This window comes from Paramormyrops kingsleyae, chromosome 17 (assembly GCF_048594095.1).
Source record: "Paramormyrops kingsleyae isolate MSU_618 chromosome 17, PKINGS_0.4, whole genome shotgun sequence".
NCBI lineage: Eukaryota > Metazoa > Chordata > Actinopteri > Osteoglossiformes > Mormyridae > Paramormyrops > Paramormyrops kingsleyae.
Window position 1 is genome coordinate 7,792,057 of NC_132813.1, and position 26,520 is coordinate 7,818,576.

Consider the following 26,520-nt stretch of genomic DNA (forward strand, 5'->3'; position numbering starts at 1 on the left):
GACTGCTCCGTTTTCGGATAAACACGTGGTCAATAATTAGGTCTGTCGTACTTTTACGGTGTTACTTATTACTAATTATTTGATGATCTTAGTTGTTATGGACCACTATGAAGGTGATATCCTGCATGGGTAGTTAAGAATCGATTGCTATTGCGCTATGTATCCGGATTCCTGTGCAGTGTCTACTGTGGATAATAGATAGATTTGAGCCTTTGCAGTCAAACTTGATATGGAGGATTCGGCGTAACGTTTAGGCAAGTGCAGCAAACTTCCATTGGCAATTTTTACAGTACGTCTAGCTAACTGACAAGCTGATTTCAGTGTAATGATATCGGTGCTCTTAGATATAGTAATATTCCATGTCTTAGTTGGAAGTATGGACGTTTTCAGTACGTGTAACTTGCACTGCCTTCCTGGAAGTACTAGTGCACTGCTACTTTGGGTTTTCCCCGGTAGGCTCTCCAGTACATCAAGTAGTCGCGTTTTACTAAGAAATGAAAACAGAAACTAACCGTTCCGTTACATCGTGACAAAACATGTTCAATGGTGTAGGATGAACTTGTTTGCAGAAGTAGTTTTCGGTCAAAATCTGATGCCCGGTATCCTACTTCCCTGCACTCCTCAGGCATGAGTCTGCTTCTCCATGAGCTTCTGGTCTGCTGCCGTGGTTTAGAGAATGAAAAAGTCACAGAAAGAAAGGTAATGTTATGTTAGAGACGCCACCCCCCATGCATTGCCATTTGATCAGTCTGTGATTTGACAATTTGGTAACACTTCACTTAAAACAGCCATAATAATGCATTATAGATAACTTCATAATGCAGTGTAATGGTCAGTATAAGCCATTATAATGCATTATGTAGGTATTTATAGTGCATATAGATGAGTGCTTCGTAGAGCATTCATAATGTATAATAAACACGGCTATAATGTGTTAAACGTTTTTATAATAGCTTTGTTTATTATACTTTGAATGCATTATAATGCATTATACATGTCAGCTTTTGTTGGCGACAATTTCCCAACCGGCCATCATTTGGTTCTCATTCTCCTCCTGTACAGAAAGAGGTGGAGCGCTTTCGTCAGCTCATTCGATCTCCTGATACTATACAAGAACTCGACCGCAATTCTGGAACCAAGAGTTCTAAAGGCTCGAAACAGCTCACCTGGGATGCTGTTTTCAAGTAATTTCTCTTGTTTTTGAAGTTTGGGCCAGTTTTATTTGTTAGCATTTGTTGCCGTGGCTATTGAAAAGATATTTGTCATATGATCTTCCAGAATCTACTTTCAGAGAGAAATTAGAGTTTTATAAATTTTTTTCCGCTCAAAATAGAACCAAGTTTTCGTTCCATAGTTCTTAACTTAAATACAACCTTTTTTGAAGGTTTCTGCAGCGGTACCTTCAAAAAGAGACTGAGGCATTACATTCTGGGAAAGCCAATGTCTCTGCCGCGACTCAAGCCAACCGGCACAAAAAGATGCAGGAGATCAGCAGCCTGGTCAAATATTTTATTCGATGCGCGAACAAACGTAAGGGCTTCATGTCTGTCATTTGTTTGTTTTGTTCGCCTCTCCCGTCTGGTGTCTCCCAGTCACAGCGTAACCAGTTTCCTTTATTCGCATCAGGCGGGCCGCGGCTGAAGTGCGCAGACCTGCTCTACCATATCATGGACGTCCTGCGCAGTTCCTACAGCTGCGCTGCCTACGGTGAAGACTACAGCAGCCTCCTGCTGAAGGATATCCTGTCTGTCAGGAAGTACTGGTGTGAGGTCACTCGGCAGCAGTGGTGCGGTTAGTGCAGCCTCCCGATCTTAAATGGCATGTAGTGTTGATGACATGTAGGAGACTAAGGGGGGGGGGCATGATCCAGGTATATAAGATTCTAACTGGTCTAGATCAGGGGTCTCCAACTCCGGTCCTGGAGAGCTACCATCCAGTAGGTTTTCTATCATACCCGGCTACTGATGAGCCACACCTGTTCTCAGGTAAATACCAGGAGCAGGTGTGGCTCAACAGAAGCCAAGTGGGACAGAAAACCTACTGGATAGTAGCTCTCCAGGACTGGAGTTGGAGACCTCTGGTCTAGATGCTGTTCTACCAAATAGTTACTTCAATATTAGTTCAAACACAAGAACTTGTGGCCATAGCTGGAAATTAGTGGGAGAACATTTTAAACTGGATTTGAGAAAGCAAGTCTTTACACAGCGTGTAGTTAGAATATGGAATAGTCTTCCTGTTAGTTTAGCGCAAGCTAAAACCCTGGGTTCCTTTAAATCAGAGCTAGATAAGGTTTTAACAACTTTAAGCTATTAGTTGAGTTCTCCCCAAACGAGCTAGATGGGCCGAATGGCCTCTTTTCGTTTGTAAATTTCATATGTTCTTACGATGTTCCCAGTATATGCGCTGATTTCCCATTTTCCCCATCTTGTTTAGATCTATTGGATTTGTATTGCGGCTTCTTCAACGCTGCATCTAGAGCGATCAACCGTGTCCTAGTGAGCAGGATCATCCACACTGTCGTCAAGGGCTGCTGTTCTCAGACTGATGGGCTCACCCACACGCTGTTCTCTTTCTTCTCCAAAGCCCTGCTTCACGCTAGGTATGCTAATGTCCCCTGTCCTCATAACGGCTCTGATGTCATTTGGATCCATCTTGAGTGTTAACATTTTTCTGTGTCATGCAGGAAAGAGAAGCACCTGGTTGTTGTAGAGCACCTGGTATCTGCCCTGAACATCTTTCTGAGGTCTTCAGCCATGAACTGCCGCATTCGGGTGTGTCAGCTTGGGGAGGAACTCCTGCCCTCCGTCCTGTACATCTGGGCTCAAATGCGGCCCAGTCCCATGCTGAAGGAGGAGCTGGTGGAGTTCTTTAGCTTGCAGCTGTGTGTTCACCATCCAACAGGAGCAAAGACTGAGGATACAGGTGCAGAACGATAGAGCTGATGTTGTTTCTGATCTGCTAGCTATTTAAAAATATTATTCGGTATAAGGGGGAAATACACATGTAATATGTCCCTGGAACGCAGGTGCCTATGCTGAGGATTGGACAAAATGGCAGAGTCTGCTCTATAACCTTTATGATGTCCTTGTAAGTGAAATCGGCCAGATAGGCAGCCGAGGGAAGTATGTCACAGGTTCACGTCACATCGCGGTGAAGGAGAACATCATTGAGTTGACTGCGGACATTTGCCACCAGGTAAAAACGTCGCATGGACTCCGTTGTGTTTACAGGTGATCACCTGATCCTTGGCATTATATCTTCTATGTCTTGTTCGGCTATAATTCTGTATTCCAGCTCTTTAGCCAGGAGACGCAGGTACTGGAGGTCACCCAGGCACACTTGAGGACGACCCAGTGGGAGTGTCCCCAAACAGCCCCCAGCAAACGAAGACGGATCGAACTGGGTTGGGAGGTTCTTAGAGACCATCTTCAGCCGTCTAAGAGTGACTTTGACATTATTCCATGGTGAGACATTTATCAAACGTCTTGGTAGACCGTTTAAAGACCACATTTATACTTGATACGATTGTACATGTTTTTGATTCATGTTTTTTGCAAGATACTATATACTGTCTGTATACTTGTGCTTGGGATCTTAGGGCTGGATTTGGGTTAGTTTACCAGTGCTTGGTATCCCTTTCCAGGTTACAAATTAGCTCAATGTTAGCCTCCAAGTATCCTTCACTCCTTCCTGGGAAGGAACTGGTTCCCCTGCTATCGACACTTTGTCAGCTGCTGTCAGAGCAGCGGCGTGGAGAGCGGGGACCCTACGTTCTACGTTGCCTGCGGGAAGTAGCCCGTTGCCAGGCCCTGCATCCAGACCGTGTCCACGCCCAGGGCCCCGAGTTACATAAGCTGTGGAGCCGCATCTGGACTCTGGCCATACGCGGCGCTGGCTTTCCACAGACCGAGGCGCTCAGCCAGGACCTCCTGGAGACCATCATCCAGGGGGGGCTCATTCCTATTGATAAGGAGTTCTGGAAACTCTTCTCCAGCTCTGCTTACAAGCCATCCCGGTATGTTATTTGGTGTGAATTGCAGGCCTCGTGGACATTAGGCTGCACACTCTGTTTGTTGACATCGCTCTGTGGGTATTCCGTCCGTAGAGCTGCTGCGACGTGTCTGGCCCAGGCATTGCTGAAATGTGCGCCCCTGAAACTGACTGATCCCGGCCCAGACCACCTAGCTGTAGAAGGCTTTGGGCCGCCCAGCTTCAAAGAGTTGAGTATTAGCTGGCTGCTGAACAGCAACCAGAGTGAAGAGACGGAGGAGGGCAGCAAGCCTCATCTTATTGTCTGCAGGTACATGTGATGTTTTTTTTCCTGAGTCCTTTTCTCAGTAGCTTTGACTCGTGTTGTCATTGAGCATATGCTAATTTATTTCTGTTACCTTCCCTATAGGGATTTTCCAGATCTCCTAATTCCCAGGATTCTTGTGTCTTTGACTCTCAAAGACACCAGGAGTGGCATGTTGTTTCTTAAAGATTCACCAGTTTCTGAGAGGTGAGGGTATGTCTTCGCTGTATGTCTAGGGCCCCTGAAAAGTCTTTCACAGTCTCAATATAACATCTAACTCAAATGGTGTCTCTTTCTTCTGAAGTTCTTCAGCCCTGCTCCGGTCATGTGCAGGCAAAGAGGACCTGTGTGAGATGGAGAGAATGTACCTCCAATTCTCCTTTGATGAGGAGCTCTGTCCCGCTGTGAAGTTGACTAGCACTGCGTCATTGTCTGGAGATCCTCAGGTCACGGTTGTTCAGGGCTTGAAGGACAAAGTGCAAAAGGACTTACTTTTTGTAGCTGATAACCTACTCAACTGCTATTCTCCTGAGGTGAGAATGTGAAGTGTGCGAATGAACACAGTACAGCTGGACATGTATGTCTAAATGGTACTTGTTGGCATAGTAGAATGCCTACCAATGACTCTCTGTTCTGGTGCAGTCACAGTCCACCCCTCCAGAATGTCTGGTCCGATGTTGTACCCTCCTAACGGGCGTCCTGGGTGCATATGTGTGCACCGGGATCCTCAGCGAAGAAGATGCCCGTGGGTCCTCACTCTTCCAAAAAGCCAAGGTTGGCAGACACATGGGGGACATTTTAGCGGAGGGGTCTCCAACTCCGGTCCTGGAGAGCTACTATCCAGTAGGTTTTCTGTCCCACTTGGCTTCTGATGAGCCACACCTGCTCCTGGTATTTACCTGAGAACAGGTGTGGCTCATCAGAAGCCGGGTAGGATAGAAAACCTACTGGACGGTAGCTCTCCAGGACCGGGGTTGGAGACCCCTATTTTAGGGGAAGACCAGTTTTAGGGCATTAATGTGACCTGTTTTCTGTTGAATTCTGGCTGGATTTTGCAGTCGTTGGCTCGGCATCTTAATGAATACATCGGCACAGTGAAGGGAAGGATGACAGATGATGGTATTCTCTCTACTCTGAAGACTATCATGCGACTCTGCACAGATGGTATCACCAGAGGGACAAAAGTAAGATACCATTCACATTTACAGATTTAGCAGACACTTCTGTCCAAAGAGATGTAGAAGTGAGGCAGATGGCACATCATAGGCAAACGTACTGTCAACTAGGCATAGGTGCAGCTAGACTGAGCTTCCAGTGAATGCCCAGATATGACAGTAAGCAGTATTGGAGCAGGATCTACAAAACAACTTCTAACAAAGCAAGGACCTAATAGGACTCAATTCAAGGACTAGAAGTGCAGCACAAGAACCTTCAAGGAACATAAAGAGGGATTAGGCTGGTAGAGGAATTCATAAAGGAGATGGGTCACTGATTAATGGGGGCGTAACAATTCATCAGTTATAATCAATGTATCAATTCCTAAGGCCGCGATATGATTTTATCGACTCATTTAGCAAATATCGATTCATATCATTAAACCATGACAATATGCTGAAACGCTGCCAAAAGCTGAAAAGCTTATGATTTGCAGCCCTACTGATCAAGTCTGTCTCTTATTAATACTGACTCTATTCTTACTTGTTTTCATTGTTGTTCTGTTTCTTTGATAGGACAGAATGAGGTCAGTCTCCTGCAGCTTGTTCTTAAGTTCCTTGCCATCAAGACTACTGACTGAACTGTGTGAAATATGCAAAATGATGGTGAGTCTCAACTGATACGTTCAAGTGACAGGTGCCTGAGTAATAGAGAATGAGGAATGCCTGATGGGATACGCAGATTGTGATGTCACCTTTGGAATTCGTCTCGTCTGTTGTCTCCAGCTGACAAACCCGTCTAAAAAAGGCAGTGTAGCAGTAGATGAAGATCACATGGAAGACGACCTGGAGATGACCCGAACTCAGGCAGACGATCTGGGCCACATCGACCTGATCGGTGGTGGAGAACCGGTTGCTTCCAGCTCAGGCAGCAAACTCCAGAAGGTTCCAGATGGCGCCGGAGTTCAGCACTCAACAGGTGCCCTCCTACACCGTCTTGGCCGAATCAGTCCAGTGTGGTGTTTATGCCTGGTTGTCTAACACCTTCTTACCTTTCTGATTGCCCATTTGCGCAGGTGCCCAAAGTGCACTGGCTGAGGAGCTCCTGACCAACCAGGAGCTGGCTCTCCTGGCCAGCCTCAGGTTCCTCTGCCTTTGTGCGTCTGCCGAGTTCACGCACGGACTCTCCTTCAAGCCACCCGAGATCCGACACCGGCTTCTCTTGCTCGTCGACCAGATTGACCTTGCAAAGCCGCTGCATCTCAACATGGTGAGTCACCTGCTTCTAGATCGGCTGTTGAATTGTGGGAATTAAAAAAAAAAAAAAAAACAGTGACCCTTTTTGAATTAACTTTTTTTTAATAAAGCCATTATTTTGCTCTGTTTTCGTTGCTGTTTTTTTTGCCTACAGTACTTGACATTGCTGAATAAAATACCGGCAGTGGATACATCTTTAACAGCAGAAGATTTTGATTCACTTTTAAGTCCTCTAGCGTAAGGAGAGATTAATTTTTTATACCATTCGTTTATGTCTAAGGCCACTATTTGTTTAGTCAATCTTTGAGGATCTCACATAAACTCTCTTTCCCACAATCCACCTGGTTGACAGGGATTTATGCTCTTTGTACCGCCAAGACCAGGAGGTCTGTGCCACTATCCTACAGGGCCTCCTCTCCTGCATCTGCAGCCTGAGCCAGACACAGGACCCGGCTGAAGATATGCGGCACGTGCAGGGGGCTCTTCTCAAAGTGGTCTCTGGCTTCTGGTGAGGCCCACGGTAGCGCTTCTGAAGATGCTGCTTTTAAGACCAATTCTACAGTAAATGCGTGACTTGCAACACCTTAAGATGTTCTCCAGAATGGCCATTGAAGAACTCTGCTGCTCAACTGGTTCTTACTTTTCTGTTAGCATGCTGGCCCGGACTGGAAAAAGCATAGCTCCTGTGAGGGTGGCCTTGGTGCAGTGTTTGGTGACCTTGCTGGAGGTAAGATCCCCTTCTGTAGACCACTTCATGGATCAGGAAATGCTCACTTGTTATTACAAGCATCCATGCAACCAAAGTGGATGCTTGAACAGTGGATTCAGATATTTAAAAGTTATTCTGTGCCATGCTAAGTGTGCTAATGCTGAACCTCTCGCCCGACCCTATCTTCAAGGCGGACCCTTGCTGTAAGTGGGCGGTTCTGACCCTGCCGGAGGAGGAACCCGTATCAGCTGTCCTTCCATCCTTCCTCGCGGATCCCCACCATCACGTCCGCATGAAGGCAGCCTTGTTCGTGGACAGGTCTGTCCGGTCTGCAGTTTGACCGTTGGAAAAGATAGATCTATTCCTATTCCAATTGTTTATCAATCAGTTAAAAATCTATCTATAGATGTATCAATTGGAATAGGAATAGATCTATTAGTTGGAATAGACTAATTCATAGCATGTGTGGTCTCTCTTTTTTGAGCTTATAGACATCTTATAGAAATGTTGCTCTACATGTACACCAAAACTCCATCAATGCTGCATAAAATAAAAACAATAAAATGAAAGTAATAATACATATAATACATTATATATCTGAATAGTAAGCGAAAGTGCAGTAGCACAATACGGTATTATTTGTAGCAGCATTACACATAATAGAGTAGATTAAAAAAAAAGATAGCAGGAGTCGTGTGAGTAAACATTAGCGGCCCTGTAAACGGTCAGACAGATGGGTGCATATGGATGTGTGCCGGGGTGATGTTAGAGTTGTTTCTTGCCTTGTTAAGGGGGTCGATGCTGTTGGGGCTGAAACTAGGGATTGTGAAGTTTTCTGGAAGGTCTGTTGTCTGTAGTCATGACCAAATGAAGCTTTGTGAACCACTTGCTGTATTTTCTGACCCCACTAGATGGTGCTCTCTGTTAAAAAAAAAAAAATGCCAAAAAATGGTTCTCGGCATGCCCCAAAGCAAACCAAGAGCACCATCTAGTGGGGTAAAAAATAATACAGTAAATGGTTCATGTAGCTTCCTTTAGCTATCACTAGTTGTCTGTGTCCTCAGACTCTTCCTGGAGATGTCACCGGACCACCTGGAGGAGAAGAAGATGCTGTCGCTGCAGCTGCAGCAGGCCGCCTTCGAGAACGTGTACCTGAAAGCGCAGGAGGGAATGCAGCGGGTAAGGATGGCCTGGTGGGAAGGCGGCGATTCTCACTGGCCATTGAGAGAGCGTGACGTGACGCCCGCTTGTGTGTCCCACAGAAAGGCGGAGCCCCGGAGGAGCAGCGGGACGAGGTTTTCAACCGGCGCTCCACCCTGTTGAAGAGTGTCTCGGGGATGCTGGCCTGCAGCCCTGTCTGCGAGAAGCAGGCCATCTTTGCCCTCTTCCAGTCCCACAGGGAGAACAGCATCGACCAACAGCTGATCAAGAAGGCAGGCGCCTTGAACTTTTATGCTGTGACCCACTATGAGTGCCGTGTGACTACAAATGCTGAATGTTTGCTTAATGTCTAATATGTCGCAAACCCTGACTGTTTTTATGAACCAGTCAGCATCAGTGTATGTATCTGGGTGTTCCCTCTCAGGTCCTGCGGAGTGTGGCACAGATCCTGGGCTACAGGAGCCCTGAGAACTTGGTGAGGTCCCACTTGGACTACCTGGTCACAGAGTGGCTGCGGCAGAGGCGGAAGGAGCCGGGCTACACGCTGGAGTCCTTCCCCTATGCGCTGCTTGGTCATGTGACCCTCGAGGACTTTTACAGGTTTGTGCTCACGGACGAAGGTACCTTTCCGATTGTGCATGAATTAGATGATCGTTTGTACAGCCATAGTCTTGTTTTTTTATTTAATAAAGTACTGCTCAAACTATACATTATAAGTTTGGGTTTTAAATATTGAATATCAATAAATGATTTGGTGTCCGGGTTACCCAGGATAAGCAATGAAAAGATGTATGGATGGATGGAAGGTCTCAGTAACTGATAATTGGATTCTCTCCCTTTGTAACGTCTTGACCCAGGTCCTCCTATCATGTCCTGGTGCCGCATCTGGTTTTTCTGGACGATTTCGAGCAGGTGAAGTCCATCGGTGCCATGCTGAATTTGGACTGGAAGCAGCTACTGGCCAACTGCTTCCCCAAGATCATGGTGAACATCCTGCCCCACTTCGCTCTCCCGGCCTCCGACAGCCAGGTGGCGGTGCAGAGGGAGACGGCGAACCGTGTGTACGACCTGCTGAAGGACGCCAACTGCCTCGGAAAGCAGGTGAGGGCGGGTGGCTGCTCAGCGTCGCGGCAGTCATGGGATTGTCCCCAACTTTCCGTCATTCATGAGTAAAACTTTGAAATTCTTTGATCTTAGCAAATAGACAGCCTGATTCACAGCAACCTGGCAGACATTGTGGTGGAGCTGCTGATGACTCTGTACGAAGAGGCAGGACTCGAGGCAGAAGAGGGCGGAGAGCTGCACAGGTTTATTGGGTAATAATCTCAGATCTATCAATCGCATCCAAACTGTGGTTTATTACAGCTTGGGGTGTATCGGTGCACAAAATTCATAGTTCAGTGAAAACCTCGGTTTTGGGTTCAAGGTCCAGTGCAATTTTGGCGCAACAAGGAAAACAAAATTCGTTTTGAAAATGTATTTATTATTAAAACTCCAAATATTCACACACAATTAGAAACATTTGTAAACCAAAGGCAATGTGTCTAAAGTTGAATAACAGAACATAAGAGACGCTTTTGCAAATTGCAAAAGTAGGTAAAATTAACAGAAGAAAAATCAAAAATATAACTAGGCTCTGGACCCCTGCGATCCTGCATAAGTGGGTATAGAAAATGAGTGGATGGATAACATAATAATGAAAAATGAACTAAATTTCCATGTAAATCCTGTGTTTTCTACTACCTATAGTTTAATGTTTTTTTGCCCGGTCTGAATTTTATGGCAAAAGCGCCTTAAATGCCACTGGGAGACTAACTTGCAGAAGCTGCATCTGCCAAGCTCTGGCCGTACGCATGCTTGGGTGATGTCATCGCTAACGAGTTAGCATGTCGGATGTGTTTCCAACAGCATATATAGATTCTGTATAACAGAGCCGACAGACAGTCTTAGTCTTGTTACCTACTCTCTCTGCAGTGTTGGTGTATTTTATTGGGAAACCAAAATGTTCCCAAACCACCGATTATGACTGACTGTAACCTGCGTTAGCCATAACTAACACAGCCACAATTAGCGTAATGTCTTCAATGTTGAAAGTCTATATGTAAATTTAGGTTCCACCTGTACAGAGTTGTGTAATTCAGGTCCAGAGAGTAAAAGTCCAGACCGGGATTTTGTTTCAACCAACCAGTTGATTTCTCTGTGACTGTGACCCTTTATGCTCAGCTGGTTTTAGAATCTGAATTACCCAACTCTGCACCCATATCAATAAATGTATTGATCTAAATGTGCATACCGAACTGAAAATTACGTCCCGAATTTCACATGATTATGTGTTAAGTGTTAATAATGAGTTCTGGTGTTCCTTCAGGCAACTGGACCCTGCTCCAAACCCACCCTACTTCAGTTCCTACGTCATTAAAGCCACTCTGGACTACCTCAGCAAGTGCCACAGCACCAACGTCCTGTCGCTGGTGGCCATCCTCTCTAAGACCCCGGTGAGATGTCAACACCGTCTTAAACCCACAAGGGCTGCAGCCCTGGACCCATATTGACGGAATTCCTTTACGCCACAGCTAACTTGGCTGTTGCCTTAAGGCAGCTTGACAGGTATGTTGTGGATGTTTCTGCCCCCCCCCCCACCCCAGGTCTCCATCCAGAAGGTTCTGTTTGCCATTTGCCAGAAGGCATCAGAAACCACCAATGCCTATGAGAAGCACCGCATCCTTCTCATGTACCACTTATTTGTGAGCTTCTTGCTTAAGGAGATAAAGGATGGCCTGGGTGGAGCCTGGGCCTTCATCCTGAGGGACGTCATCTACACGCTCATCCACCACATCAACAGCAGGTGAGCAGCCTAATGGCACTTCAGTCTGCATCTACAGCCATTTTTCTTCAGGTTTAGGTTTGACAGTGCCATGCTTGTCATACCTGTCTGCCCCAGGCCAGCTCACCTGGACGAAGTGTCCACCCGCAGCTTCTCCCTGTGCTGTGACCTGCTGACCTCTGTGTGCCGGACGGCCGTGCACTTCTCCGTGGACGCTCTTGAGAGCCACCTGCAGGTTATTGTTGGTACTCTCACGGCTCAGGTGACCGACCAGTCAGCTGTATCGCAACAAGTAAGAAACTACTCACCGTGGAACCTACACCATGGTACTATAGTCTGTAAGGAATCAATGCACAGATTTTAATTAGTGAAATGTTGCATAGAGGGGTTAGTTGTGCAGGAAGTTTCCATGCATATATTTTGTTCTGCACAATGTATTTTTGTTTGGGTACTGCAAATGTTCCATAAAGACCCACACAGTACAGATGCTCCTCATTTTAGGTTTGACTTAAGATGTTTCGACTTTACGATGGTGTGATAGTGAAGCGCATTCAGTAGTCACCTTTTAATTTCAGTCTGTTCACAGGCTAGCGATTTGCTCCACCCCTCTACTGATACTGAGCCATATAGGCACGGGCCACGCTTCCAGTCTCTGTAGCGTAAACAGAAACGTATCATACAGTGTTTGTTTTTCTTTTCCTGTGTTTTACAAAATAACCTTGCAGTCATTTACTTTTCAATGACCACTATTTAGTTAGTTGCAGTAATTAATTCTTTACTTATTCAGTGACAGTAGTTATTTATTTGCTTATCTATCATGTATTCATATTAAACTTACAACATTTTTCACTCACGGTGGGTCCGTCAGTCGAGGAGCACCTGTACTGTGTGCGATGTTATTCGACATGTCGGTGACTGCGGTTTAAGGTTCTGGACCTGCTGAAGTTCCTGGTGATCGACTGTCAGGACAACGAGCGTTTGAAGCAGGCGATCCAGCACCTGGAGCCCTTCCCGGCGGGGCCGGCCTTCCGGAAGCTGAGGGCCTCTCAGCAGGCGCTGAAGTACAGCGAGGGGACTTTCACCCTCAGAGAGGTAACAGGGGCCTCTGACTGCACAGGAAAGGCGAGGAGATGAAAATCACCCAATGGATTATTGGCCAAGTTTTGTTTAATCTTTAATTTCTTCTTTTCTTTTGAGTTATTTACTTTATTCAACTACATTTGTATATCCATGTTTTTTATAACTTTTTCATATTTACGATCTTTTAGGAAATGCAGTGTATGAAAGAAGATACTTGCTTGATGATATTCTTAATGCATATCAGTAATGAAAACATGATTCTTAAATAATCACCACAATATAATAATTTACTGTATGTTTTGTTTGTTAAATACCCAGTTTGAGTGCTCTGCAGTTTTGTAGTTATTCATGCTCTATCAATGCCAGTGCATCTAAAATACTTTGGATTAACTTTAATTAAGCGTAGCTTGTTCTTAAACCATCACACATAGGGTGAGGTCATGACTGCTGTTCTAGGTGAATCCCACAATCCCTTTCCTGCACATTTCAGGAGATCACCCACTTCCTGTCTGTGTCGCCCTGTGACACCCTGCCCATGACGAGGCTGGAAGGCCTGAAGGACCTCAGGATGCAGCTCAGCACGCACAAGGGGGCGATCAGGAAGTTGCTTCTGGAGTGCCAGGGTGGGTCTGCAGATTTAAGGTCTCCCCTACACCCAGGAACCCACTTCAGGGAAGAGCTGACTTTTTTTTTTTATCTGCTTCCGTTTACAGCTGACCCTGTGGAGAGTGTCCTCATGAAGCTGGTCCTGAACCTTCTGCAGATTTCTAAGATGGCCGTCAACCACCCTGGGGGAAGGGATGTTTTAGGTATGTACCTGCTGTAGTGGTGATGGACTGGACCTGCATGTTTGCATCTGGGACTTTTTGTTATTGAACTTCACCCCTGGCTTTAAGTGCTACCAGAACCACTGAATATGATGAGGCATCTTCTCTGCAGAGGCCGTTGGGAGCTGCTTGGGAGAATTGGGGCCTGTGGATTTATCCACTATTGCTCTCCTCCATGAGAAAGACCAGGTCAATGCCCAGGCCGCGAAGCTCTTCCCAGACTTGGAGCTCCAGTGGACCTTCATCGTGTTCAACTGCATGAACAGTGCCCTGATTCACCCCTGGTAAGGGTCCTGCCTGGCTACGAGGTGTGTACCACCTCTGAAAGGGTCCGGTCCGGTGCATTATCTAAGGCATCCATCTCTGTCAGCATTAAGGTGAGGCAGGCATCTGTTCAGTGTCTGAAAGCCATCCTGGCCACAAGAACTGGGTCAAAGTTCTGGGAGGCGCACAAGGACAGCCGGGACTCCATGCTGGTCTATTTCAGCCCTCTGCGGTCAACAAAAAAGAAGGTCAGTCATCCAGCAACTTTTAAAGGGCAGCTGTAGACACATTACTGTTCACTCTTGAGGGTCAACATAATGTACAGGACATTATGAATGAGATCTACCCAGAGTTTATGGTTAAGAGGAGAATCAGGTTATATGGTGGAAAAAAATTGGGTTGTTCTCAAAAGGGCTTGGGTGTTGGTGCTTAAATGTAGACGATTTGGGTAAAAATAAAAGTTTGGGTGAAGAACTGGACTGGTTTGGAGGTTCTGCTGGTATGTAGTAAGAAGGTACGAGAGTGTTGGGTGGAAGGTTATGTTAGGAAACATACTGGTGTCATGCAGGACTCTCTTGTGTCCAGACCCTGGAGGACAGTGCTGAACCTAAGCCAGGTTCCAGGGAGCAGCTGGACAGCTCAGAGCTCTGGGTTCCCCAGCAAGGTCGACACAGCATTTGGCTGAAGACCCTCTGCGTGGCCCTCGTGGACAGCGGGGGGGTCACGAGTGAGGCGCTGCTTCTCTCACGCCCCCTGTGTGAGGTGAGCAGGGCCGGGACTGACGTGTGTGGATTACAGCCCTTAAGGGACGTATACTTACATTCATTCATCAGATGCTTTTTTGAGAAAATAGCACATCAGAAATGTGGAGCAGGAGCTACATAATATCTTCTAACAAAGCAAAACCCTAATAAGACCATTCTGTGGCCAGAAGTCCAACATTGAGAACATTCAGGGAACATGGACAGGTGTCAGTTAGTAGAGGAATTCTGAAAGTGATGGATCCGAAGGAAGATGTGGCAAAGTGTGTGATCTGGTGATCCACAGGGGATAGAAAACTTCCAGCTGGTTATGTTTTAATAATGTAAGCTGCTAATGTAGTAATTTCCGAAGTATTTGGAGGATAATCACTTTAAAATGTGAGTCCTGCACCTGGTTAAAGCTGTCGTCCTCCATTGTGTTATTCTGGACTTCAGGTGAAAACGGACTTTTGCCAGAAAGTTCTGCTGCTGTTTATCCACGACATCCTGCTGCACGACGCCGACGGCTCTTGGAGGACTCTCCTCTCCAGCCACATCCGCGACTTCTTCACCTGCTTCTCCAGGGCGGTCTCTGCCTGCAGCCGCTCGACCACGCCCCTCCCTGCAGATTCTGGTTGGTCACCCCCAACCCAATATATGTATATAAAAACTGCTTTGACACTTTTAAAAATATTTATATTTTTGCTGACAACTCTTATTATTACTTAGTTTTCTCTAAGACACCTGCGTGTTTTGCAGGAATATATATCATGCAAACAAATCCTTATGGGTTTTAGATTAGATTCCTCGTGCTTAGTATTTGAAACTTGGTGCCTTACAATGAAGCCTGAATTTATTTCCTCAGGAAGTGAATCGGATATTTCAAACCAAGGGTTGTTGGACAAGTCGTCTCTTCGCACGATGCTGGCCGTCGTCGACTACCTCCGACAGCAGAAGAGGCCTTTAGAGCCCGACAGGTTGGCCTGTGTTTCTGGTGCCTCCTCTTTGCCTGTGTATCGCTCGCTGTTACCGTAAGACACTGTGTGTCCTGCCCCAGCATCACCTATGGGACGGTCTGCCAATCAAACTTCTGGCTGGACCTGAACTACCTGGAGGTGGCCCAGGCGGCCCAGTGGTGCTCCGCCCACTTCACGGCGCTGCTCTACACCGAGATATACATGGACAAGATCCGATCCGACATGGAGCACAACCACAGGTAGATTTTTATAGCACCTGCCACTCGTAAGCCGTCGTGATTCAAAACCGTGCATACTGAAGTCAGTTTTATTGGTGAGATTTTATTTCCAGAGATCTGTAGCAATTCCACTTTGATTTGTTAACGTTAGGGATGATTGCAGTTACTAGTTCAGCTTAAAATATGAACATGTTTTAATAGATACGTCAGATAAGCAACAGAAAGTCTGCACAATAAAAATGAAAGGATGAGTTGGTTGTGCTGTGGTGGTGGTTAGCCCTGTGTTAGCCCTGTGTTAGCCCTGTGTTAGCCCTGTGTTAGCCCTGTGTTAGGACTGTGTTAGGACTGTGTTAGCCCTGTGTTAGCACTCTTGCCTCACACCTCTGCAACCAGGGTTAGGGTTTTCACCAGGGTTCCATACATGTGGAATTTGCATGTTCTTCCCGTGTCATCATATGGGTTTCCTCTGGGTTCCCTGGTTTCTCCCCCACAGTCAAAAAACATGCTAAAGTGAATTGTAACTGTGAAATTGCCCATAGGTGTGAATGGTGTGTTTCCCCTGTGATTGGTTGGTGTCCCATCTTGGCTTATCCTCTGCCTGTAAGATAAGTGGGTATAAAACATGGATGGATGGATGGATGGGTAGAGTATGTAGTTTTTAGTAACTATGCAGCGGATCTTTGCTTTTGACGTTTACAGCTGAGCCTGTGATTTGCGTTGACTTTGCCTCCATTCCCCCCCCAATCGCATGAAACCTTCTCACCTTCTCACCTCAGGACCCAGCAAAAAGCCTCCACGGAGAATTCTCTACGGAGAATCGTATTCGAAGAGAGCAGCCAGAACTTCTCCATCGCCAGTCTGAGTGAGAGGAGCGTGGAGGATTCGGGCATCAGCCTTCAGGTCAATCTTTAAGTTCATAGCTTAAATCCAGTATTTCCTGCTCTGTCAGTATTTCCCAAGCAACTGAACAAACTCCTCAGTAATGCTGGCTCAGTTTTGGGGGTCATCTTTGACCCCCCCCCCAGCTCGCCACGCCTCCCATCTCTTCCATAAGATTGTTTTGTTGCCTTCACTGAAAAACTCCTTGCTCCATGGTGTATGGAGAAACAGTTTTTCAGGTCTTTCATTCCTGTCGCCTGTTTTCTTATGTTATACATTTTGTTATATTGATTTGTACCTTTACTTATGTCTTATTTCTTCTGTCACTTTTTGCTATCAGAATCTGAGATGCTGCTTTGTCCCAGTGTTCCTCCAGGGGGCGGTAAAGTGCCATCTCATCTCTCATCTCATCCCTATCTTTGTAGGACTTGCTGATTGAGGCATACAGGAGTATCGGTGAGCCGGACAGTCTGTATGGGTGCGGCGCAGGGAAGGTGGTCAGCCCTATTACGAGGTAACTTGTGTGCACTTTAGGCGTGTGTTTGTGTGAGAGGTTTAAAAAGTGTGACACGTTGGCCATGTGACAGGATCAGGACCTATGAGCATGAGGCCTTGTGGGGGAAGGCTCTGACGTCCTATGACCTTCACTCCAGCCTTCCTGAGGTCACACGCCAAGTGGGGATCTTGGAGGTGGGTGGCGCTATGGAGGTTCAGCTGGGGGCAGCGTGCAATGTCTGCTGGATCCTCTAGAGGCCGCCGGACAAACGGCTCTAACTCAACCTCCTTTCCCTCCACGCAGGCTTTGCAGAACTCCGGGCTGTGCAGCACTCTGGCTACCTACCTGCGTGGTCTGGAGAGCGAGGGGGTGGAGTGGGGGGCGGAGCTACGGGAAAAAAGGTTCCAGGCTGCCTGGAGGAGTGCGCAGTGGGACTGCGACTTGTCGGAGCGGTCAGCAGCCGTACCCGTGATGTCATCGTCGGAGAGGAAGCGGGGCAAGAGGCAACGACAGCTGGCTTGCTGACTTCTGCGTTCTCCTCTTCTGTTCCAGGAGCGAAAATCTGGATCCTGGGTTCAACGAGTCGGTGTTCTGTGCCCTGCGAGCACTCGGGGACAAAGAGCTCGGCGCCTTTGACGGAACACTAAAGCGTGCCAGGTGCGAATGCCCACAGTCACATAGGCGTTGAAACATTTCCCACGACCATTGTTAGAGCCAAAGTCCATTGTTCTCATCTCCTGACCCATTTCCCTGGTGAAGGTCTTGGAGAGCTTGATGTATATCCCAGACAGTGTTTACTTTTGGAGGTGCAAGACATCTGCACACATTTAGCCTAGCTCTGATGGCAGGAAAGACCTTTAGCCTAACTGCGTGTCTGTGGACTGTGGGAGGCACTCCGGGGGGGGGTTGACTTTTGAGGGTATCATGAGCTGTATCTAAGGAGAAACCGGAGCTGAGATCCCCGCAAAAGTAATGCGTTGGTTCAGGTTAAGGCTGCATAGGGTTGATTGTCATAGTTGGAATTAGGGTTATGTCCATAGAAATGAATGGCGAGTCCCCACAAAGGTATAGATACCTAATCTGTGTGTGTGTGTCAGGTACTCCGAGGTGGAGGAGCTGTGTCGCGGAAGCCTGGAGGCCGTATCCTCGCTGTACCCGACCCTCTGTAACCTGCAAAGGATCAGCGAGCTGGAGAGCGTCGGTCAGCTCTGCTCCAGGTGACTCCTGGTGCCGCCCGGCTCCCGTCTCACCTTGACGGGACCTTCGTTTGCCCTGAGTGTGTTCTAGCGGTGGGACGCGTGGGCTGGCTGCGGTTCCTTAAAGGTTCCGAAGCAGGTGACAGTGCTTCAGCTGCGGGTGGGGAGCGTGATTCTGCATGTCTGTCTTGTTGCAGAAAACTAGCCTTCATTGTCCACACCGGATTTGCCACGCGTCTGTCATTTGCATGGTCACCCACTGCTCATGCCACTACTTCATAGTCTGAACTACTCATGATAGTCTGAACCTTTATAATATGTTCAAACTTTTCTTCAGTTCATTAAAAAATACATATTTTATATATTTAGATTTTGCTTGATACGCCCCAGCTTCTTAGCGTTTGTAGTGTGTGGCTCTGTGAATTAGGACTCTGCACCCGTGATCGTGAATGTTGTTGGGTCAAATCCCATAGAGTTCTTTCACCACGAGGCCCTTGAACAAGACCCTAATTGCTTATCCTGCTTTCTTAATTGTTTGTATAAAAGCATCTACCAATTATATGAAAGTGTATTGTAAAAAAAGGCTGCTTTTGCCCAGTGGGATATTTGGATTTGTTTTGGGTTATAACCCCACCCTCTGTATATCCCCATGAAGGTCTGTGACAGAAGCAGGTCTGGCTGAACTGTACGGCGGCTGGCAGCAGCACTCCCAGCTCCTGATTGACAGCGATTTCAGCCTATTGGAGCCGATCATGGCCCTGCGCACCACGACCCAGGAGCTGCTGATTGGACGGGAACAGGCGGGCGAAAGGAAGGAGCACTTGCAGACGGGCCTGACCTCGCATCTCATGGAGATGTGCAAGCTGGCCCGGAAGGCAGGAAACACTCAGGTACGCCAGTGTCTCTGCTTCCTTTCTCTGAGAACAACTAATGTGCCGGTGGCATTTGGATTCCACAGGTTTTTAGTTTGGTAGGCCTTTGTCCCAGTTGATTTGAAGAGCTAGAATTCTGTATTAAATTAAAAAGGGAAAGGTGCAGCCCTGTTGGTTAGGACTCTGTACCCGTGATCAGATGTTTGCCAGATGTTTGCCTGAAGACCAAAAAAAAGAAAGAAAAAGAAAAAAGATATTTGCCAGTTGTGATCCAGTGGTGTCCTTAAGCAGGCCCCTTAACCCACAGTTGTTTCTGGCACATTAGCTGACCCTGATGTCTGAGCCACACTTATGTCGCTTTGGACAGAAGTCTCTGCTAAATAAAAGCCCTTTGATGCACCTGGATGCTTTGGCTAGAAGCAGTTTAGCTCCATGTACCTTGTTAAAGATGACAATAAAGGGAACAGAAGGTTTGGCTGTGAGACCAGATGTTGACCCACTGTGCTACCCTGCAGAGGTCGGTTTTACAAACTTCCCCATGCTGAGAAATCATGCAGCCTCCCAGAAGCTCCAGCTGTTATAGAGGAGTACAGAGCACCTGGGAGCAGTGCCCAGCCCAGAGTTCAGCTCCTCGTGCTCCCTGGCTCCCCCTACTGGCTTTAACACCGCGTGCTTCCGCCCTCGCAACAGCTGGCGGAGCGTGCCGTGTTTCAGATGAAGCGGCTAGGGCGAGAGGGCCGGGGTGCAGCCGCGTCTGCGTGGCAGCTGGAGGAGGCCCAGGTGTTTTGGGCCCAGAAGGAGCAGGGCCTGGCGCTGGGAATCCTTCAGCAGATGATAGAAACGCTTAGTGGCCAGGTGAGTGTCCTGAACCCCGTCGAGAACAGAGGAAGACGCGGGTGCTGCGTTTAGGGTTCGCAGTGGCGTTTTCTGCAGTGCTGACCTGTCCCATCACCTGTCTCTCATTCGAGTTGCGTCACGCTCTTCTTCTCTTGCTCCTGGACAGGTGCAGTTTGACTCCACTCTGATGCCAGTGTTGGCTGAGTGTTTGAGGCTCTGTGGTAACTGGTTGGCAGAGACTTGCCTGGTGAGCCCTGGAATTGTCCTGGAGGAATACCTAGAGAAGGTAAAGTTGGCTTATGAATGGAACGCTTGCTAAAATTTGTATAGTTATCAACTGCAGTGGTCTGTAATTCCACCCAGGGGTTCCCTGTGCTGTCTGGGATGCGCTTTAAGCTCCTTGCTAAGCAAATAACGATTCGCCAAAAAGCTTATTGATTGTTTGAACCCAGCAGACTGTCACGGTCCTTGCAATGTGACGATTGCAAATGCATGAAATGCCTTGTTAACATCGCACATCGTGCCAGCATAGCGGTACAGTGCCGCACTGGGTGGGGCTGTGAGTTTGCATGTTCACCCTGTGTATGGATGCCTTTTCACCCCGAAATGCCGATTTCCTTATACTGCCCAAAAACATTAAACTTAAGTGAATTGCAGTGACTGTATGTGACTGAGTTTACAGCCTGAAATGTGTGATTGGTTCCTGCCTTGCGCCATTTCCAATGTATATATTGAATCGTTACTCGGTAGATTACTTGATTAGTATTATAGTCAGTAGTGACAGCCCTAATGGTTACACTAACACACTTGTACAGACACATCATAGTTTTACACCAACGTGAAGATCATTTAAATATAATTTTCTTTGACTGCCTGATACTTTTTCTTTCATTTTCTTAATGACCAACAATAATTATTTACAAACATTTGTAAAGGTTGTGTTAAAATATAGTAGCCTATTAACTAAAATATTCCTTTTATTAAAAATGAACAAAGTTAAGTAGGCCTTTTCTTATCCAGTTCACCATTCTTTAGTGTGAATAGGTTACATTAGTTGGTGGGTGGGTGGGTGGGTGGGGGGGCAGGGCAAGTTATTGCATCTTCTGCTGTCTAAACAATGCAATTACGGCTAGGAAGAGATTATGCAGCCCAATAATAATCTGAGCTATTTTGCGGTTCTTTTTTTCTTGCACAATATCTTGTTGCACACTGAGTCATTGCAGTCTTGTACTAGACAGTTGAATGCGTGGATGATGAGGCTGTAGCTGATGGTTTTCCTATTACTTTTCAGTGGTATGCAAGTATCATGTCAGATGTTCAGTTTTTGCCCATTGTTTTTAATGTCGGGAAAGCCCTTTGCAATCTAACCTTTTGAATAAGTCTTCATAATAAAACAATGTTTTGGCAGGCAGTGAAAGTAATAGAGGACCACCAAGATGGAACCAGTGCCCAACTGGAGAGCCAGAAGACCCAGGCCTTCCTGTCGCTGGCACGCTTCTCAGACGCACAGTACCAGAGCATTGTGAACTACATGAAGTCCTCCGAGTTCGAGAACAAGCAGGCTCTGCTGGAGAAGGCCAAGGTGGAAGTGGACCTCATGATGGAACGCAAGGTCAACCACAATAGGTGATCAGCCTCACGTAGAATATCAATGAGTTCAATATCGATGTGAAATGGTGAGAGACCAGCACACATTAAGTATACTTATTGCGTTGATTCTCATTTGGCCATGTCTTTGTGAAAAAGTAGGAAAACTTGAGTTAGTATCAGGGGAATCTTGTCTGGGTAGCAAAAATGGTCCAGTGGCAAATGGAGTGGGGGTGTCATTGTTATATCAATAAAGACATGGTGAATTCATAGGATTAGCATGTAGACCACAGAAATGACATGTGAAAAGCAATTGGACCAGTTACCGCTTTGGAACAAACCAAAGCTCCACAAGGGGTGAAAAAAGTAAAAGGTCACAGTAACCTGAACCACTGTTTTAAAAAAAAAAAAAAAAAGAAAAGAAAAAGAATTACCATGGTCTTATGTGCCACCCAAGAGCACTCCGAGTATCAATGGTCGTACGTGTATTACAGTTTGAATTTCACTGATCTAAAGAATAGCTTGAAGTGAAGGACGTTGAATATATCCTACTGGTTGGTTCATTGGTCCTGAATAAAAGTTGGGTGGAGGTCTCTCCTGATTCTGTTAAGCCAAGTGTAAGTCTGGGGTTTTGGGGCGGGTGCGATGTGTTGGCGCGCGCAGGTACACCGTCAGGGTGCAGCGAGAGCTGGAGCTGGATGAGCGGGCGCTGGCCAACCTGCAAGCCGACCGACTGCGCTTCTTGTGCAAGGCTGTGGAGAACTACATCCAGTGTCTGGGACTGGGCGAAGAGCACGACATGTGGGTGTTCCGGCTCGCTTCCCTTTGGCTGGAGAACTCTGACGTCAAGGACGTCAACAGCATGATGAAGGTGCAGGGGGCTCTGCGGAACGCGCCGGGGAGACGATTGCGTGCATATGCATGATATTCAAATTCAATGCAACAGCTGCAGTGTTTGCAGTGAGGTTTATTTCTGGAATGCACCATTTTGGTGCCTAAGTAATATGGATGCATATCGTAGCTCATTAGATGGAGTTCACATACATTTCAGCCAAAATACTGACAGTAATAAATTATTTGCAAAACTGCTGACTGCAGTATTTTTAGTATTTGTAGCATGGCATGCAGTATAGAGGTTAAGTTGAAGATCTTGTAATGGTAACACTTTCCTTGAGGGAACACAAATAATATAGTATTATGTTATTACATATTAATTAACACTAACATACATACTGATCTCATGTTCATTCATCATTAATAAATCAAGGCAGATCTTTTATCTCAAGCCGTTACTGTATGTTGCTACATTTATTAATTCTGTAAACCTTTGTGAAGTACTGAAGGAACTAATGAAGGAACTACTGAAGTAACAAGTAATGAATAACACAAGTAAAATACTGATCTCATGCTTCTTTATAATTAATGAATTGCGATGCATTTTTTTAATCTCAAATAGCTGCTGTGTTTTGTTCATGATTGGTACTTCGGCGGTAACTCAGTTACTATGAAATCTTTGTGTCCCCTCAAGTGAAGTGTTGAAGCTTGAAGCTATAGGCTTGTTCCAGAAGCCCGCGGTCCTTATGTCTTTGAAAGCGTATTGGTGCTGTCCCTACGTGACCTTACACGACCTTTACCTCATCGGCTTTTGTCTCCTCCCACAGATGGGCGCGGAGAACATCCCGTCCCACAAGTTTCTTCCGCTGATGTACCAGCTGGCTGCCCGCATGGGCACCAAGATGTCCGGCGCGGCAGCCGACGGCGGAGGCTTCCACGACGTCCTGAACGAGGTAAAATGCGTTTGGGGCTGATCGCACTGGCATCACACTGGCAGACACCTCCAAGCAGACATCACAAACAAAGCTGGAATTGTGCCCCTTTGGCATGTCATTGCGTGTCTTTGCCCTCAAAGCCAAACCTGACTGTTAGGTAACAGCGTTGATCAGTCTTTGATGCAGCTTTTATGTACATGAACTCGCACATTCTTGGAGGTGACCTCTCCCTCATTAAAAAGCAAAATTGCGTCAACAATCATTAAACTAAACAATCGTTTATTCTCTTTTTTTCTTTGCCCATTTATACAAATGAATATGATACTGAAGCAGTGTTTATTAACTTAACAATAACTGGTGTTTTAACAATGTTTTTCTTTTGTATTAGTGGAGTATTTTTGTCCAGGATTTGTGTGACTATATCTATGGTTATTATAATTGTGATTGTTTGAGAAATTTTAATAGAATACAGAGCAAAATAGTCAGTCAGTTAGTCAGCTCGTGCTCTGAAGAGTGTAACTATGATGCTGTTGTTACTAAGAGCTGCAGCAGGGGGCACAGGTGAGGCTCTTTATTAACCAGGCCCAGAACAGGAAGTGGTTGCCCTTTTTCTTTGTACCATTCAGTCTCACTGCATGCGGTTTTGTTTATACCAACAGCTTATCTGCCGTACCTCTCTGGATCACCCACACCACACCCTTCTTATCATTCTGGCTCTGGTCAATGCCAACCAGGACGAGAGCTTCACCGGCAGCCGGCTGTCCAAGAGTGCCCTGCGCCAGCCCTCCCCGATGGATAAGGTTGGGTACCCGGGACCCTCTACTGCCATTAAGTGTCTTTCCAATTGATCTGTATATAGGGCCTTCGGCACTGAGACTGTTACATGACACTCTGGATGTGTATGGAGTCTAGGCATGTATTTTACGTACAGAAATGTGTTTTGCAGCCCTCTCTTCACAATAAGATGACATGATAAAAGATAAGATACGAAACTGAAATTCCCAAGAGGAGTTTTTACTCTAACATGCCAACCAACATCCGGACCTAAAACTCAAGCCTATCCACTATAACTTACTGCATGGGCACTTAATATTTAAATAACTCTATTATATTTAAGTTAATTCTGTTATGTCTTCCGCTAATTTATTATTTTACTCTATTGTGTGATGCTTTGTTTTGTGTCTTGGAGCAGGCTACCTTTCCATTCCTCTGCACGCTCTACCTGTGCGCGTAACAAATAACGAGTACAGGGATGGAAATGTGTTGTTCTGCAACATCATGAAAATAACTCCCAGCAGAATACTACCCACCACATTATTTTAACCTGTTTTCTCTCCTCTTTCCTCTTCCTGTTCCAGGAACGTACCGAGGTGGCCTCCAAGATCATTAATGTGGTCAGGAAGCAAAGGGCAGACCTGGTTCGAGGCACTGAGATCCTCTGTAATGCCTACATCACTCTGGCTTACATGGACGCCAGTCGGCATAAAAATGAGAAGAGTAAGTGACCATGCACAAAGCATTTCGTCAAGACGGTGTCCAGACGCGGGATAAGACCCCGAACGGCATCTGTGCTCTTGGTGTGATACCTCGCCTTGCTTCTATTTACAGAACCCATCCCAATACCATCCGAACAACCTATTACGAAAATAAAGGACCTCGATAATGTCATCATCCCAACAATGGAGATCAAGGTCATTGTTCTCTTGTCTAGTGACATGTCTACATGAGAGAAACCCTGGACTTGAGGAGGCCATTCTGTGGCTTAACTAGTGAGTGGCAGCATTGTCTTATTGGTAATTCTGCTTGCAGGTGGATCCCACAGGTAAGTATGACAACCTGGTGACCATCAAGTCCTTCAAACCTACCTATTGCCTTGTCGGGGGTGTCAACCTGCCTAAAATCATTGACTGCGTGGGCTCGGACGGAAAGAGAAGACGGCAACTGGTTAAGGTGAGCCCACCGGAGAGATTTTGCCAATTTTTTTGGTTCTCTCTCCAGCTATTCAGATTGCTTAGTACTCCATGCTTGGTCAGGTGCATCACATGGGTGAATGAGCATGACATTTGATGGACATGTATCAGTAGGTGTCCATTGATCTTTCTAAGAAAAGGGTTTGCGATAAGTACAGGGATTTTTCTTTTCTTTCAGAACATTCCAGATGTTAATTATTAACATGGTGTTGCAAGCATAACAAACAGCATGGCTGGAAGCTTTTCATTGACAGATGCATGTCAAACAGGCACTTTTTCTTGGCTGAAAGGAAGGCACATGCTTCTTTTATTCAATAGTTAATGATTACCGTGAAAAGGAGAACTTTAGTTTCCAAATCTTACATGGTGTAGCGAGTTACGTAATACAGTATTGTTGACATGTAACAGTTCCCTCCTAAATTCCATGTAATAAAGTGGCAAGTTAGATTTTAGATGCAGTCCCCTTCTGTCAAATACACGGGACTTGCCGCTTTGAGTGACCTCACCGCCGGTGTCCCATTTGTTCACCTTTCCAGGGCCAGGATGACCTCAGACAGGATGCTGTCATGCAGCAGGTCTTCCAGATGTGCTCCATGCTTCTCCAGCGCAATGTGGAGACTCGCAAGAGAAAACTCAACATTCGCCGGTACAAGGTAACCATTAGACATGCCTTTGGTAGTAATCAAAACACTCATTCATTTTTTTTTATCCAGCCTTATGGGTGATTTGTGCCATGGGTTGGATTAGACGACAATTATTGGCTTTTGCGTGGCACAGAACCAGAGATTTTTTTATTATTATTTGCTGAATTGTAGATCTTTAATTGAGTCCCAATCTCCATTTCCAGGTGGTACCCTTCTCCCAGCGCAGTGGGGTGCTGGAATGGTGTTCAGGCACCATGCCCATAGGGGAGTTCCTGGTCGATGCCCAGAAGGGTGCCCACAAACGCTTCCGGCCTCAGGATTGGACAAGCTTTGCCTGCAGGAAAGTGATGATGGTACGAGCTAGGAGCAGGCTTTATATGGCTATGACCAGGAATGAGGTCTCATCTCTCGGACCCACATGCACAGTCTGATTATTTATTTACTTGTTTATTTTCCCCCAACTATTTATAGGAATCTCAGAGAAAAGGGTTTGATGAAAAGGTTCAGGCTTTCAATGAGGTGTGCCAGAATTTCCGTCCCGTCTTCCGGTACTTCTGCGTGGAGCGATTCTTGGACCCGGCGGTTTGGCTGGAGAAACGGTTGGCGTATACCCGCAGTGTGGCTACCTGTTCCATCGGTAACGGCAACATTCTTCCTGCAGTGCATATCCGTCATGATTCTCTATACCAGAACTGAGAATACAACAAACTCATTGTGTGACTTTTGCGTAGAATATTTTGTGTGTTTACTGCTTTTCACGATATA

The 26,520-nt window shown here is 46.3% G+C and overlaps 1 protein-coding gene across 4 annotated transcripts in view; it reads left to right on the forward strand.

Moving 5' to 3' along the window:
• The window catches only part of atm (ATM serine/threonine kinase), a 28,448-nt gene that overhangs the window by 351 nt on the left and 1,577 nt on the right, over positions 1–26,520 (forward strand). Inside the window, exons 1-58 of one of the 4 annotated variants that reach the window (XM_023813803.2) lie at positions 19–254; positions 626–699; positions 1,063–1,184; positions 1,385–1,530; positions 1,627–1,791; positions 2,434–2,599; positions 2,684–2,922; positions 3,026–3,195; positions 3,295–3,464; positions 3,644–4,015; positions 4,106–4,300; positions 4,400–4,501; positions 4,599–4,827; positions 4,937–5,068; positions 5,353–5,478; positions 6,025–6,114; positions 6,235–6,427; positions 6,525–6,718; positions 6,860–6,942; positions 7,058–7,213; positions 7,357–7,432; positions 7,605–7,732; positions 8,479–8,593; positions 8,677–8,847; positions 9,000–9,175; positions 9,433–9,676; positions 9,773–9,891; positions 10,944–11,070; positions 11,221–11,420; positions 11,517–11,691; positions 12,327–12,491; positions 12,970–13,102; positions 13,193–13,288; positions 13,419–13,590; positions 13,677–13,818; positions 14,156–14,332; positions 14,767–14,944; positions 15,176–15,287; positions 15,368–15,526; positions 16,282–16,405; positions 16,810–16,898; positions 16,972–17,074; positions 17,184–17,332; positions 17,433–17,537; positions 17,978–18,097; positions 18,732–18,966; positions 19,639–19,803; positions 19,952–20,071; positions 21,194–21,411; positions 22,036–22,243; positions 23,034–23,159; positions 23,801–23,941; positions 24,500–24,638; positions 24,750–24,832; positions 24,951–25,091; positions 25,648–25,764; positions 25,959–26,108; positions 26,227–26,392. In XM_023813803.2, coding sequence (XP_023669571.2) covers positions 628–699; positions 1,063–1,184; positions 1,385–1,530; positions 1,627–1,791; positions 2,434–2,599; positions 2,684–2,922; positions 3,026–3,195; positions 3,295–3,464; positions 3,644–4,015; positions 4,106–4,300; positions 4,400–4,501; positions 4,599–4,827; positions 4,937–5,068; positions 5,353–5,478; positions 6,025–6,114; positions 6,235–6,427; positions 6,525–6,718; positions 6,860–6,942; positions 7,058–7,213; positions 7,357–7,432; positions 7,605–7,732; positions 8,479–8,593; positions 8,677–8,847; positions 9,000–9,175; positions 9,433–9,676; positions 9,773–9,891; positions 10,944–11,070; positions 11,221–11,420; positions 11,517–11,691; positions 12,327–12,491; positions 12,970–13,102; positions 13,193–13,288; positions 13,419–13,590; positions 13,677–13,818; positions 14,156–14,332; positions 14,767–14,944; positions 15,176–15,287; positions 15,368–15,526; positions 16,282–16,405; positions 16,810–16,898; positions 16,972–17,074; positions 17,184–17,332; positions 17,433–17,537; positions 17,978–18,097; positions 18,732–18,966; positions 19,639–19,803; positions 19,952–20,071; positions 21,194–21,411; positions 22,036–22,243; positions 23,034–23,159; positions 23,801–23,941; positions 24,500–24,638; positions 24,750–24,832; positions 24,951–25,091; positions 25,648–25,764; positions 25,959–26,108; positions 26,227–26,392 — 8,686 coding nt within the window. In that variant the 5' untranslated portion in view covers positions 19–254; positions 626–627. Of the gene's footprint in view, positions 1–18; positions 255–625; positions 700–1,062; positions 1,185–1,384; positions 1,531–1,626; positions 1,792–2,433; positions 2,600–2,683; positions 2,923–3,025; positions 3,196–3,294; positions 3,465–3,643; positions 4,016–4,105; positions 4,301–4,399; positions 4,502–4,598; positions 4,828–4,936; positions 5,069–5,352; positions 5,479–6,024; positions 6,115–6,234; positions 6,428–6,524; positions 6,719–6,859; positions 6,943–7,057; positions 7,214–7,356; positions 7,433–7,604; positions 7,733–8,478; positions 8,594–8,676; positions 8,848–8,999; positions 9,176–9,432; positions 9,677–9,772; positions 9,892–10,943; positions 11,071–11,220; positions 11,421–11,516; positions 11,692–12,326; positions 12,492–12,969; positions 13,103–13,192; positions 13,289–13,418; positions 13,591–13,676; positions 13,819–14,155; positions 14,333–14,766; positions 14,945–15,175; positions 15,288–15,367; positions 15,527–16,281; positions 16,406–16,809; positions 16,899–16,971; positions 17,075–17,183; positions 17,333–17,432; positions 17,538–17,977; positions 18,098–18,731; positions 18,967–19,638; positions 19,804–19,951; positions 20,072–21,193; positions 21,412–22,035; positions 22,244–23,033; positions 23,160–23,800; positions 23,942–24,499; positions 24,639–24,749; positions 24,833–24,950; positions 25,092–25,647; positions 25,765–25,958; positions 26,109–26,226; positions 26,393–26,520 lie in introns of those variants that run through there. The other 3 variants (XM_023813802.2, XR_002838497.2, XR_002838498.2) reach the window with 3 other exon arrangements.